Source organism: Oncorhynchus mykiss, chromosome 7, assembly GCF_013265735.2.
Source record: "Oncorhynchus mykiss isolate Arlee chromosome 7, USDA_OmykA_1.1, whole genome shotgun sequence".
Classification (NCBI taxonomy): Eukaryota; Metazoa; Chordata; class Actinopteri; order Salmoniformes; family Salmonidae; genus Oncorhynchus; species Oncorhynchus mykiss.
Window position 1 is genome coordinate 70,988,559 of NC_048571.1, and position 15,366 is coordinate 71,003,924.

Consider the following 15,366-nt stretch of genomic DNA (forward strand, 5'->3'; position numbering starts at 1 on the left):
GGCTGCGAAGCCATCGCGCATACCACACCATTCAAATCCCCAGGAAACTAAAACTCTGTCCTCTTCCTGTTCCCTAACTTTGAAAAAAAAACTGTGGGTACCGCTAAACTAACAGTGTGTTGAACTTACACCATAGAAAATAAACATTTGAAGAGAAGACTAAGGAAAGAATCAAGAAAATAAGTAAGGACAGAGCCCTCCACACAGCCTCTCAACTACAAACCACTCCCAGCATGCACTGAAAGAGAGAGAGAGAGAGAGAGAGAGAGAGCGAAAGAAAGAGAGATGGAGAGACAGACATGAGACAGAGTGATAGTACAGATATGGGCTACATTAATTGAGGCAACTTAAAAGAAACGATAAACCTGCATACTGCTCTTGCTAGTATCACTGTTTTTTATTTAAGCTTATGTGTTGGCCTCTTGGATTTCTTCAGAGCTTTTGACGAATGCCATGAGGCCGATGGGTAACAGTCAATAAAAAAAAGAGTGATACTAGCAAGAGCAGTGTGCGGGTTTCTCTTTTCTTTTAAGTGACGTCGTTGTTACCATGCTCTTACAACCAGATAGCTCAAATATGCAAGTGCCTTTTTGAAATTTGAACTTCATTAAGTGGGGTAAATCAGAGATATACAATACAGTAGTAATATACAGTATATGGGTATAGGGGGGGATGTAATACAGTACCCAGTATAACACGTCGGTCCAGCCCTGGGTAGTGATGCACTGGTAAACAGTGAGCATAGCGAAGCCCAGGTTGTCAAAGTGTGTGATGCCGTTGTTGGGTCCGGCCCAACCTGCCCTACAGTCTGTCCCGTTGATGGTGCAGCGCCGCCCGTTCCCGGCTTGGGCACAAGGAGATGGCTTCTCATTCTCCACCGTGGCTATGATATCTGAAGGATAATTGGGGAAAATATATAGGCATGGTGAGTGTGTGTGCTTGTGCATGTATATGCATAAATGTGTGTTCTGTTCCTTACTTGTGCCTGTGTAGTAGCAGGTTTTGTGCATCTTGCACTTGAAGAGCTCCAGTCCCACGATGGCATAGATAGTGACCATGAAGAATACCAGCAGGGAGATATGGAACAGAGGTAACATGGACTTCAGGATGGAATTCATCACCACCTGCAGGCCTGGAGGGTGACCACACATTATAAACGTCATAGGCCTTGTAGTCGACCAATGTTAAGTTAACTTAATCAGACTGCAAACTCACTGGAATTATCCAAATCAAGTTGTATTTGACACTAGCACTGTCGCTGAAGGAAAGTTTTTTCGGAATGTGGTTGTGGTGAGCACTAGGCTCCTCTCACCACCAACGTGCTCTCTGCTTCCTGTAATGGACACAACGTGCTCTCTGCTTCCTGTAACGGACACAACGTGCTCTCTGCTTCCTGTAACGGACACAACGTGCTCTCTGCTTCCTGTAACGGACACAACGTGCTCTCTGCTTCCTGTAACGGACGCAACGTGCTCTCTGCTTCCTGTAACGGACGCAATGTGCTCTCTGCTTCCTGTAACGGACACAACGTGCTCTCTGCTTCCTGTAACGGACACAACGTGCTCTCTGCTTCCTGTAACGGATGCAACGTGCTCTCTGCTTCCTGTAACGGACGGGGGCAATGTGCTATCTGCCTCCTGTAACGGAAACAATGTGCTCTCTGCTTCCTGTAACAGGGGCAACGTGCTCTCTGCTTCCTGTAACGGACGCAACGTGCTCTCTGCTTCCTGTAACGGACGCAACGTGCTCTCTGCTTCCTGTAACAGACACAACGTGCTCTCTGCTTCCTGTAACGGGGGCAACGGGCTCTCTGCTTCCTGTAACGGGGGCAACGTGCTCTCTGCTTCCTGTAACGGGGGCAACGGGCTCACTGCTTCCCGTGACAATAGGGCGATCATTGTTTTGAATGCGCCCGAATTCTCCGCAAATAATTTACTCCTTAATTCTCGTAATTTCCCAGTAATTTAGAATGTTAGTGTTTGCTTATATCAACCATTTCTGTTAATTCATTAAATGTATTAGGCTAGGGCTATCGCGTTAATTTACCGTTCTCATACTTAGAATTTAGACATATTGTTTGCAGAGTTTACAAACTAGGCTACACTAGTGAGAAAAAAGTGTTTGGTTATTTTATTTCTCTGATGTCTTTTGTTTGGATCGCTCCGTGTTTGTCTGGTTTCTCCGTCACGCCAAGGCACCAAATACTGAGATAGAACGCAACAAATAAGTGGTGTCACGTGACTCCTCAGAGTCAGTATCCTATGCCTACTGTGAGTTGAGATAAAAGTGTTCAGTTTAGGAACTGTGATGTTATATCATAATTAAGTATAATTAAGTAATGATTGATATGGAAATTGCCCTAAATGAACCAGTTTCTTGGTAATTGCCCATTTGGTTGTGCCCAGTGCATACAATAGGCCTTGTGTTTGAGGTCCTTAAAGGCAGATTCATTTTGGTTTCTCAAGGGGAGGCTGTCTTGCCCTATATACCTGTGTCCATTCAGGACTGGTTAAGCCAGATTCAGAGGCTATTTATTTTGACTGTTGCCATTGTATCTATATTGTAAAACTATGATTACTTTTTGTTTGAATATGTTGTATTATATGGATCACCAAGACTTGTAAATAAATCTATACTTTAACCTGCCTTGCCTTCTGCTGATTTCCTGCCCTTATGACTGCTACAAGGTCTCTATTTTACAGTGATCCTTACTGGGGACTCCAGAGACCAGCCTGAGGGGCCGGAGCACCCTGAACGCCCTGAGGGCCTTCATATCGAAGCCTCCTCCCTTCTCCCCTGGTTGAGCCTCCACACCACTGATATAGGTGATGGAGTCACCGATGACTGCGAACAGCCTGGAGAGGGAGAGAATGGGGGGAGAATAAGGAGAGGGGGAGAAGAGAGGGGAGAGGAGAGACACAGGGAGAGGGAAGAAGTTCAAAGACAGAGGAGCACAAAGGGAGATAAACAACATCATATGGGTTCACAGAAAGAAAAGTTATAACATGGCAGTACATTTCCATCTCCATATCCGTTGTCCCTACTTACCCAACAGACACACAGACAAAGTCCAGTATGTTCCAACAGTTCCGTAGATATGCATTCTCGTGAAATAGAAATCCATAGGATACTATCTTTAGAAAGCACTCTATGGAGAAGACGATGAGGAAGATGTACTCCAGACTTTCCTGTAAAACATCAATGACGGCTTGTTAGGGTATCATGAAGTACTAACTACAGTTCCCATATTTCTATGTGTAATGGACTACAATTCATTGATTCTGCTTGGTAGCAAATGCTCCAAACATGCTATAACTGATAACAACCATTTCTAGTATATTCTTTTTACACTACACAGGGAATATTGAGTCATTTTGTAGTATTTACAAGAGTTAATCTGACTAAGTCATTGATCCTGCTTGGTAAAAATCCCCCAGTATAGCTCCCTGGTCTGTGTATTTGTGTCTCTCCTCTCCCATTACAGGCCAGGCATACAGGGAATGGCCCCGCTGACTAACAACTGAACACTTCAGAGCTAAGATCCCTAAAATGGCACCTACTCACTCACTGCCCTGTCTGATTTTATTAACCCTTCACATCCCTCACATAATACTCAGACAGCACCCAGGTCTCCCTCCAGAAAGATCTTCCTTATCTCAGTGGGACTTATTGTTTAGAGATAATGGTTATTAGTATACACAATTATCTGCCTTCATTTTTTAAAATCTACAAAGCAGTATATCAATTAATCAGGCTACTCAGGCTTATTTATATTTTTACGGTCTGTTACATAGGGGCTCTTGACTTACAAAACATCTAATTTGTATATACTTTTGTGCCTGTATCATAACTTGGCAAATTAACTTAAAGTTGAACTTGAAACGGGATCTTGAGCGTGGGCAAGCGATAAATACACCTGTGATGACAGATACACCAGCAAGTGGCCATGGGTAACATGTTCTATTTGAGGTATGATTTCTTAATAGGGCCTGACTATTCATCCCACCAGGGTAAGGGCATGTGTAAGCAGTTTCACAGCGTAAAAACAATACCTTTAATACTGTATGTAGCACAGAGAACCTAAATTACACTGGGGTTAGATTCTGTCAAGTCATGAACATTCCTATAGGGGCATTTATAGAATGTGTCTTTGGGTTTCACATACTAACCCACGCGCACACACACACACACACACACACACACACACACACACACACACACACACACACACACACACACACACACACACACACACACACATATTGATTACATGATGCGGCTCAACAGTGGCGTCACACATTCCTCTGGTGCCCCACTGAGTCCATGTGGTGTGGTAGATGGACTGAAGAGGGGCGGTCTATATATATAGCCTTTACACACCCAGCTGAAGGGAGGGGACCAGGGGGAGGGGACCAGGAGGGGGAGAGGGAGCACCTGTCCCTCTCAGTCAGCTGGATTGAGGACATTATGCTGCAGGGACAGGGCCAGTCTCTCTATGGGTCTGTGCTTTACAGGTACAAAAGCTTTTGTAACCTGATGGCCACTGCTCTGGTGTGAACAGAGTCCCTCTGTCTCTGACATCACAATGTGGCCCAGGTTAAGATCCGTAGAACAGACATCATGACTAGAAGGAACACATTTTTTAAGCAAAGGACAATTTTGGAATCGGTTGCATCAAGCTCACAGCTATACATTTTTACCCTACTGTAGCCTAAGCTGCAATTGCAAACATGTAAAGTTTGAATCTGGATCACTGCTATTTCAGCAACTCTATGAAACTCTCTTTCCTCTCTATCTATCCTATCCAAAAAATAAAGCAAAAACATACGAGAGGAGTGGGACAGCCCCACTCCTTAAAAAGAAGAAGAAGAAGAGAATGAAATGTTGCCATGCTACTGTACAGCTGTAGCTTATCAAAAGAGAAGACGCAGCACAGCATCAGTCTGTATTTCCTTCATGATACTGTTCTTATGCCTACTCTCTAGTGGATGTCTGTGAGCTAAAAAAAATGACCAGCCTTTATTAGGGATGCAAAAAATATCCTCTTGGAGATGGCCTTTGATGGGTAGCTCTAGTACAATCTGACCCAGCATTTCACAGCCTATAATAACTGAGACCACTATAATTATCCATAACAGTATTCCAACTAGTACACCACAGTATAACAACACTATAACAGCACTTGTAAATCTTGCACTGATGTTACATTAAAAAAAACATATTTTTCTTTTCAGTACACAGAAGATTTGAAAAGTGCACATTCAGCCATGGCGAAAGGTGAACCGTATCTTAGATCATTCAAAAAGCCAGACCCCAAATAGCACAGGTCATTACAGTTACAGAACACCCCATCCCTTCCACCTACAGGCAGATGAAACTGAGCCTGGATCTGTGTCTCTGTAACTGTAAGTGACGGATGACTGAGATACTGCAGGCATCAGGTCAGTGGTTCCACCCCAGTCAAAGCATATGGCAACTGCTTCTCATGTGGCTGGTTAAGAAAACTGCACACCCCCTCACTACATGATTCTCAGTAATAGGGTGTAGTGGGCCGAAAAGTATCCCTGTTCATTCCTGTCCTCACCCTGCTTCAACACGGCTGGATTCATACACCAAGCAACAGGTCACTATCATCCCAGAGGACATGGACATAGTACAGTATATTGATGCATCATCAGGTTTCTCTGACACACAAATATACTCATATTGTACAGCAGTCCACACTCACACATGTCCACTGATGATGACATACAGAGATGATAGGGTGCAGGGCTTCTTCACGTCTGTTTTGACAACCTCTATATTTATCTCCTGACTGGGTCACTCAGAAATAGACATCTCGGTCTAACCATTTCTTAAATGGGCATTTTGTGGTTGAATTCATTATATTTTTCAGACTAAACTCAAAATGAGTAGAACTATCATAGTTGGATAGCAGTTAGTTCCAGTCTGGCATCAGGCCCACAACATTTCAATCCTTTGCTGCTAGATCAAATTGCACTGAAACTGGATTACACCAAACATCCAGGCCTTCGTGCCTGTTATAAGTCATGAGAAGTGGAGCCAAGATGGCCACACTAGACTCCAGATCCCAGTCTGATTGATTTATGAACTGTGCTCCTACAACAGAACGGTGACCAATTTGCAGCAGGGCCACGAAATAACCAGCTCATTCACCTCCATGATCGAGGTATGAAAGAGGTGCTCACTACACATTCAGACATACATGTTCTGTGTATTCATGTCAGACAGGGAGGCTTCCTGTGAAAACCCTGCTTCCCAACCTCAATTCATTCAACCACAACTAGTAGAATAAGATGCTCTGCATCATATGAGATGTGAGATGGGTACTAGGTCCATACGGGTCCATACTCACCAGGTTACTGTTGGTGTTGTTGCTGTCCTCCTCAGGCATGGGAAGAAACACAGCCAGGGCCACGCAGTTGGCAAAGATGGTCAGCAGGATAATGATCTCGAAAGGTCTGAAGGCAAACACTTAGGAAAGGTTCAACTTACACTGTTTACACACATCCAGTGGATTACAGAGATGCAAGTACTAGCGGAAAAATTACCCAATTGTCATACTTGAGTAAAAGTAAAGATACCTTAATAGAAAATTACTCAAGTAAAAGTGAAAGTCACCCAGTAAAATCTTACTTGAGCAAAATTCAAAAAGTATTTGGTTTTAAATGTACTTAAGTATCAAAAATAAATGTAATTGCTAAAATTATTTCAAATTCCTTATATCAAGCAAAACCTTGTTTTTTAAATTTACGGATAGCCAGGGGCACATTCCAACACTCATACATCATTTACAAACAAAGCATGTGTGTTTAGTGAGTCCGCCAGATCCGATGCAGTAGGGATGACCAGAGATTTTCTTTTTAAGTGTGTGAATTAGACAATTTTCCTGTCCTGCTAAGCATGTTAATGAGTACTTTTGGGTGTCAGGGAAAATGTATGGAGTAGAAAGTACATTATTTTCTTTAGGAATGTAGTGGAGTAAAAGTAGAAGTTGTCAAAATGATAAATAGTAAAGTAAAGTACAGATACCCCAAAAAAACGACTTAAGCAGTACTTTCAAGTATTTTTACTTAACTAAGTACTTTACACCACTGGATGCAAGATGTATAGTATTAATATCATTTCAAAAGACAGTGAGATGCTCACAGAGTATCTAAACGGTGTGTGGGGTATGCTCATTTATTTTCAAACACACAGGAACACACTGATATTACCTAACCAAGCAGTATGGATGGATATGGATAGCTATTCCACTGTTCGAGGCCTTCGGGTAGCACACATGCATCTCGATGAGATCTTACCTCACCCAACTATCAGATGACTGATCTAAACAGCCTTAAGGTGTACAGTATGGTTTAACAGGCCTCATATTACAGTGAACTCGTGCTCTAGCTAGTTTTGTGTCAGTTGTTTGTCCAGGGCTACAACAACAATGTGTGCTGTTCAGGGGTATTGGAGGAGCTGAGAATCACTAGGTTACTGGATAACTATTAACAGCGTAACCATTGCAATCTTGGCAATCTGAATCATAAAAATGTGAGTCATCAATAAAGTGAGTCTGCTATATGTGCATGTTAGTGCCACCCAACCCCTCAATAGGGACATCCCCATATCTAAAACACTGGAAGACGTTTGAGGCCAACACAATGGGTCAGTTACAAGAAAATCTGACCTATTTACATTGCCACCTGTGGTAAAGACCAATCAATCAATCAAATGTATTTATAAAGCCCTTTTTACATCAGCAGATGTCACAACGTGCTAATACAGAAACCCAGCCTTAAACCCCAAACAGCAAGATATTCAGATATAGAGGCACGGTGGCTAGGAAAAACTCCCTATAAAGGCAGGAACCTAGGAAGAAACCTAGAGAGGAACCAGGTTCTGAGAGGTGGCCAGGCCTCTTCTGGCTGTACCGGGTGAAGATGGTGGAGAGTTCAAATATCTGGCTCCCTTCAGTACAGCACATTCAAATGGTCAATCTTGTGTAGTATTACACTCCTGGATGTGTAATAAATACAAAGCCATAATCAGGGTACTATCATGGATGATATACCACAACTACATTATCATCACCATTCCATTCTTGTGGGCCGGCTAAGGAATATTAGTGTCTCTGAGGGATCTTTGGCCTGGTTTGCTAACTACCTCTCTCAAAGAGTGCAGTGTATATAGTCAGAAAATCTGCTGTCTCAGCCATTGCCTGTCACCAAGGTAGTACCCCAAGGCTCAATCCTTTGCCCCACACTCTTCTCAATTTACATCAACAACTTAACTCAGGCAGTATGAAGCTCTCTCATCCATTTATATGCAGATGATACAGTCTTATGCTCAGCTGGCCACTACCCGGATTTTGCGTTCAATGCTCTACAACAAAGCTTTCTTAGTGTCCAACAAGCTTTCTCTGCCCTTAACCTTGTTCTGAACACCTCCAAAACAAAGGCCATGTGGTTTGGTAAGAAGAATGCCCCTATCCCCACCAGTGTGATTACTACCTCTGAGGGTTTAGAGCTTGAAGTAGTCATCGCATACAAGTACTTGGGAGTATGGCTAGACGGTGCACTGCACTTCTCTCGACACATAACAAAGCTGCAGGCTAAAGTTAAATCTAGACTTGGTTTCCTCTATCGTAATTGCTCCTCTTTCACCCCAGCTGCCAAACTAACCCTGATTCAGATGACTATCCTACCCATGCTAGATTAATTTATATAATTTATAGATCGGAAGGAAAGGGTGCTCTCGAACAGCTAGATGATCTTTATCATTCCGCCATCAGATTTGCCACCAATGCTCCTTATAGGACACATCACTGCACTCTATACTCCTCTGTAAACTGGTCATCTCTATATACCCGTCGCAAGACCCACTGGTTGATGCTTACTTATAAAACCCTCTTAGGCCTCACTACCCCCTATCTGAGATATCTACTGCAGCCCTCATCCTCCACATACAACACCCATTCTGCCAGTCACATTCTGTTAAAGGTCCCCTAAGCACACACATTCCTGGGTCGCTCCTCTTTTCAGTTCGCTTCAGCTAGAGACTGGAACGAGCTGCAACAAACACTCAAACTGGACAGTTTTATCTCAATCTCTTCATTCAAAGACTCAATCATTGACACTCTTACTGACAGTTGTGGCTGCTTTGTGTGATGTATTGTTGTCTCTACCTTCTTGCCCTTTGTGTTGTTGTCTGTGCCCAATAATGTTTGTACCATGTTTTGTGCTGCTACCACTTTGTGTTGCTACCATGTTGTTGTTTGGTTGTGTTGCTACCATGTTGTTGTCATGTTGTGTTGCTACCATCCTGTGTTTTCATGTGTTGCTGCTTTGCTACGCTGTTGTCTTAAGTCTCTCTTTATGTAGTGTTGTGTTGTCTCTCTTGTTGTGATGTGTTTTTAGTCATATATTTATTTTGTATTTAAAAAATGTTTTTAAAGCCCAGGCCCCCGTCCCCGCAGGAGGCCTTTTGCCTTTTGCTAGGCCGTCATTGTAAATAAGAATTTCTTCTTAACTGACTTGCCTAGTTAAATAAAGGATAAATAAATCAAATAAATACAAATCATGCTGTGCCCTCTCAGACTGCAGTACCCAGTCCCGCCACCAGTCTGTATTTGAGGCAGCGTTCTCACAGCTTAGCGTGTCTGTTTTTAGGCTGTGACGAGGGAGGACAGGTGTCCGTACAACCCCAGGAATATCATTACGCCGCCGCTTTAACAAGCTCATATTTTACATGTCCAAAAACGTCCATCAACGGCTTTATCCAGACCACCATGTGGAAAACACTACTGGGTTATCCAGACCACCATGTGGAAAACACTACTGGGTTATCCAGAACACCATGTGGAAAACACTACTGGGTTATCCAGAACACCATGTGGAAAACACTACTGGGTTATCCAGAACACCATGTGGAAAACACTACTGGGTTATCCAGAACACCATGTGGAAAACACTACTGGGTTATCCAGAACACCATGTGGAAAACACTACTGGGTTATCCAGAACACCATGTGGAAAACACTACTGGGTTATCCAGAACACCATGTGGAAAACACTACTGGGTTATCCAGAACACCATGTGGAAAACACTACTGGGTTATCCAGACCACCATGTGGAAAACACTACTGGGTTATCCAGAACACCATGTGGAAAACACTACTGGGTTATCCAGAACACCATGTGGAAAACACTACTGGGTTATCCAGAACACCATGTGGAAAACACTACTGGGTTATCCAGAACACCATGTGGAAAACACTACTGGGTTATCCAGAACACCATGTGGAAAACACTACTGGGTTATCCAGACCACCATGTGGAAAACACTACTGGGTTGAATTGGTCATCAATACAAGACCAAACTAAAGGTGCATTATCAGTGTCATCAACAGTCATTTGCTATCCTGCAAGTCCAAAGACAGGCTTCACTATCTGGCCATGTAAGAAACAATAGAAGTGCAGTGCTTTCAAACCATGAATGCCCAAGAGCATGACCCTGCTTCATGGTTAAAACCTTTTGATACCTAGTCTGTTTGTGCTGTGTTGACAAGACAGCACAAACAGATCTGGGACCAGGCTACATCATATCTACATGACTCTGAGCATGGCTATCAAGTGACAACCCGTCCAATTTTCCCACACACTCCTGTCCCCTGACCCCTGACCCCTGGCCCCTGACCACTAAAGGATACTTCCATTCCACAATGTTAATGGCAGCCTTGCGGAAAGGGTTCTTCAGCGTGAGGAAGAAGAGAGAGCGCGCAGGCCGAGGGTTTCCTCCAGTGGCCAGGAGCTTCTTTAGCTTCTCCTTCTGCTTTCTCTTCAGAGTTTCCTCGTCCATAATGTAGGACTGCAGGTTCGGTTCGCCACCACTGTCCCCCATCTTGACTCTACCTGGAAAGTTTGGATGAAGTGAAGTCGGTCGCTAAAATGGCCTCCTCAGCCAGACACCTACTGTACTCCCAAACGGATCTGGTCCTCCAGATATTGGCCCAAGTTGGCCCAAGTGAAGATGGTTGCCTTCGGTGCTGTATTCCACCAGGTCAGCTGGCTCAGCTAATCTAGGTCTGCTCTGACAAGGTAATCCTACTAGTTCACTTCATAACCTGCTGGGTCTGCTCTCCTCTCTCCTCTCTGCTGTCTATATCTCCCTGTCCTCTTTCTTGGTCATACACTCTATGACTGACAGTGTCTGACTGTCTCTCTCCTGTTCCCCTCTCTCTCCGGTCCCCCCCCCCCCCCCCCCCCCTCTCTCTCTCTCCCTTTCTGATACGACAGGACTGTGCCTCTCTGTGAGAGTATTGGTTGGAGGAACAGTTGGTCAGCGGAATAATAAATATAGACAATCATTGTCATTCTGCTGTGGAGGGGTGACATGGGCAAAGATATATGAGAGGGGCGATTGGGCATGGCTGGAGGTATGGTGTGTGTGTGTGTGTGTGTGTGTGTGTGTGTGTGTGTGTGTGTGTGTGTGTGTGTGTACATTTACCAAGACTGAAACGTATGGCAGGGTAAGACACGTACTATGTCGTTCTTGCCCCTACAGTAATATTGTGTCATTGGCTAAAAGGGTTGGAGGGGTGTCCTGTCATTGGTCGTAGCAGACATTGGCTTTACTGTATGACTTTCAATGACTTTTTAGCTGCCTTGACAGACATGACTTCTACCACTGGAGTTGAGGATTCTCCTCATTGGCTGACTGAACCCTCCATGACCTCTGATGTATGTTTGGGAATCAAGCGCAGTGCTAGTTCATACATGATGAACGGAGGAAATAAATTATCCCATTCCCATGAATGTGTTTCTTCTGAGTCTGCCTTTGATGCATCCATGACAGTGAAGGATGACGTGAACTGTGGTTTCTGTTGCTGGACAGTTGGGACATCAACTGTGTTGTGCTTTCCTATTTTATGAAGAGAGTGGTTAAGGCCTAGCTAGTGGTGAGAGAGTGGTTCAGGTCTAGCTAGTGGTGAGAGAGTGGTTAAGGCCTAGCTAGTGGTGAGAGAGTGGTTAAGGCCTAGCTAGTGGTGAGAGAGTGGTTAAGGCCTAGCTAGTGGTGAGAGAGTGGTTATGGCCTAGCTAGTGGTGAGAGAGTGGGTAAGGCCTAGCTAGTGGTGAGAGAGTGGGTAAGGCCTAGCTAGTGGTGAGAGAGTAGGTAAGGCCTAGCTAGTGGTGAGAGAGTGGTTAAGGTCTAGCTAGTGGTGAGAGAGTGGTTAAGGCCTAGCTAGTGGTGAGAGAGTGGGTAAGGCCTAGCTAGTGGTGAGAGAGTAGGTAAGGCCTAGCTAGTGGTGAGAGAGTGGGTAAGGCCTAGCTAGTGGTGAGAGAGTGGGTAAGGCCTAGCTAGTGGTGAGAGAGTGGTTAAGGCCTAGCTAGTGGTGAGAGAGTGGTTAAGGCCTAGCTAGTGGTGAGAGAGTGGTTAAGGCCTAGCTAGTGGTGAGAGAGTGGTTAAGGCCTAGCTAGTGGTGAGAGAGTGGTTAAGGCCTAGCTAGTGGTGAGAGAGTGGTTAAGGCCTAGCTAGTGGTGAGAGAGTGGGTAAGGCCTAGGTAGTGGTGAGAGAGTGGTTAAGGCCTAACTAGTGGTGAGAGAGTGGTTAAGGCCTAGCTAGTGGTGAGAGAGTGGTTAAGGCCTAACTAGTGGTGAGAGAGTGGTTAAGGCCTAGCTAGTGGTGAGAGAGTGGGTAAGGCCTAGCTAGTGGTGAGGGAGTGGTTAAGGCCTAACTAGTGGTGAGAGAGTGGTTAAGGCCTAGCTAGTGGTGAGAGAGTGGGTAAGGCTCTTGTGGCCTATTTTCAGACAGGTGATGATGATTTCTGATCATCTTGATTATTACTGTGGTTATTGCTGAGTGAGACCAGTGGCTGGATGGAATGTACAGAGCATTCGGAAAGTATTCAGACCCCTTGACAGCCTTATTCTAAAATCGGTAATTAATCCCTACAAAGCAAAAACTGTTTTGTTGTGCAAAATAAATGAAAATAAAAAACAGAGATAACTCATTTACATAAGTATTCAGACCCTTTGCTATGAGACTCGAAATTGAGCTCAGGTGCAGTCTGTTTCCACCTGTAGTAAATTAAATTGATTGGACATGATTTGGAAAAGCACACACCTGTCTATATAAGGTCCCACAGTTGACAGTGCATGTCAGAGCAAAAACCAAGCCAAGAGTTCGAAGGAATTGTCTGTAGAGCCCAGAGACAGGATTGTTCCAGAAGGACAACAATCTCTGCAGCACTCCACCAATCAGACCTTTATGGTAGAGTGGCCAGACGGAAGCCACTCCCCAGGAAAAGGCACATGACAGCCCGCTTGGAGTTTGCCAAAGGGCACCTAAAAGACTCAGTCAAGTATTAGCTTTGTTATTTATAAAACATTGCACATAGTTGTCATGGCGTGTTGCTTGTACCGCTGGTAAGAGCAAACATGAGATTATTGTGATGTATTTACTAATGCTTTGTTGTTCCACTATTGCCCCGTCAATGCACTGGCCTTAGCCTCTACACCCAAAAACGTTGGACGTCTGGGCACTTACCTGTAGTGTGTTTTATTCAAGCATACTTTCACTGTCATCCATTAGTGGTCACTTCTCTGGTCTTTCCCCAACTACTACCAAATAGTAGGGGGATAATAGTCTTGGTTTCCTCCCAGATTGCCCCTAAAAGGATAAAAATGCATTCTTTCGGAGAACACCATTGTGTTCATCAGAGTCTCATCTTTACATAGAGTGGTTAGATTGTAGAACAAACCGTTTGAACGCTATAGACATAAGTTAACATATCGGCAGTACCAACTTCAGACGAGTCCTGTGACACTTGTAGGGGTCGTAGAGCAAAACAGAGAGCACGATCGTGTTCGTCATCTTTCCATAGAGTGGTTAGTATGTAGGCAAACCATTTTCATGAGAAGACCAATTTTCGGGATGTCTCCTGCTCTGACAAACAGCATTGTAGCTCTGACACTTTCCACCGCAGATGCTGAAGGCCAACATAAGCGGATGTGTTGGATTGAGACACAGCCCATACAAAGAAAAGGATATCTCTAGTTTAAGGCCAGGCACCACACCCTATTAAGGATTTAAAAAAAAATCTTTATCATATCAGAATCAACATTTACCAGTTGAATGTAGACATAATATAATATATATTTTGATCTAGTAACTATTTTTGGTTAGGACATGATTCCATATGTGTTATTTCATAGTGTTGATGTCTTCACTATTATTATACAATGTAGGAAATACTACAAATAAAGAAAAACCCTTGAATAAGTAGGTGTGTCCAATCTTTTGACTGGTATTTAAAAAAAACTGGAAAATCAAGTTTTGACTGCACTGCTCCTTTAACTTCACCAATCATAACTAATGCCTATACTTAACCATCAAAACTCAACGTTTATCCCCCCGGACAAATGTCAAATATTGACTATGTCAAACCATGAGATCTTGTTGGAATTATTGCCAGTGAGATCTACACTACTATTCAAAAGTTTGGGGTCAATTAGAAATGTCCTTGTTTTTGAAAGAAAAGCACATTTTTTGTACATTAAAAAAACATCAAATTGATCAAAAATTCAGTGTAGACATTGTTAATGTTGTAAATGACCATTGTAGCTGGAAACGGCTGATTTTTTATGGAATATCTATAGGCGTACAGAGGTCCATTATCAGCAACCATCACTCCTGTGTTCCAATGGCACATTGTGTTAGCTAATCCAAGTTGATCATTTTAAAAGGCTAATTGATCATTAGAAAACCTTTTTGCAATTATGTTAGCACAGCTGAAAACTGTTGTTCTGATTAAAGAAGCACTAAAACTGGCCTTCTTTAGACTAGTTGAGTATCTGGAGCATCAGTATTTGTGGATTACAGGCTCAAAATGGCCAGAAACAAATAACTTTCTTCTGAAACTCGTCAGTCTATTGTTGTTCTGAGAAATTAAAGTTATTCCATGTGAGAAATTGCCAAGAAACTGAAGATCTCATACAATGCTGTGTACTACTCCCTTCATAGAACATCGCAAACTGGCTCTAAGCAGAATAGAAAGAGCAGTGAGAGGCCCCGGTGCACAACTGAGCAAGGGGACAAGTACATTAGAGTGTCTAGTTTGAGAAACAGATGCCTCACAAGTCCTCAACTCGCAACTTCATTAAATAGTACCCGCAAAACACCAGTCTCAACGTCAACAGTGAAGAAGCGACTCTGGGATGCTGGCCATCTAGGCTGTTTCCATCTTACAATAGTCATTTACAATATTAACAATTTCTACACTCTATTTGTGATCAATTTTATGTAATTTTAATGGACAAAAATGTGCTTTTCTTTCAAAAACAAGGACATTTCTAAGT

The 15,366-nt window shown here is 43.4% G+C and overlaps 1 protein-coding gene across 1 annotated transcript in view; it reads right to left on the minus strand.

The window, feature by feature from the left end:
* Nucleotides 1-11,217, minus strand: part of LOC110528387 (dihydropyridine-sensitive L-type skeletal muscle calcium channel subunit alpha-1) — a 48,342-nt gene extending 37,125 nt beyond the window's left edge. The window contains exons 1-6 of the mRNA XM_036983978.1: nucleotides 10,719-11,217; nucleotides 6,377-6,482; nucleotides 3,049-3,188; nucleotides 2,713-2,855; nucleotides 980-1,132; nucleotides 687-892 (exon numbers count right to left, since the gene is read on the minus strand). Coding sequence (XP_036839873.1) covers nucleotides 687-892; nucleotides 980-1,132; nucleotides 2,713-2,855; nucleotides 3,049-3,188; nucleotides 6,377-6,482; nucleotides 10,719-10,909 — 939 coding nt within the window. The 5' untranslated portion in view covers nucleotides 10,910-11,217. The remainder of the gene's footprint in view (nucleotides 1-686; nucleotides 893-979; nucleotides 1,133-2,712; nucleotides 2,856-3,048; nucleotides 3,189-6,376; nucleotides 6,483-10,718) is intronic.
* Nucleotides 11,218-15,366: the final 4,149 nt, after the last annotated feature.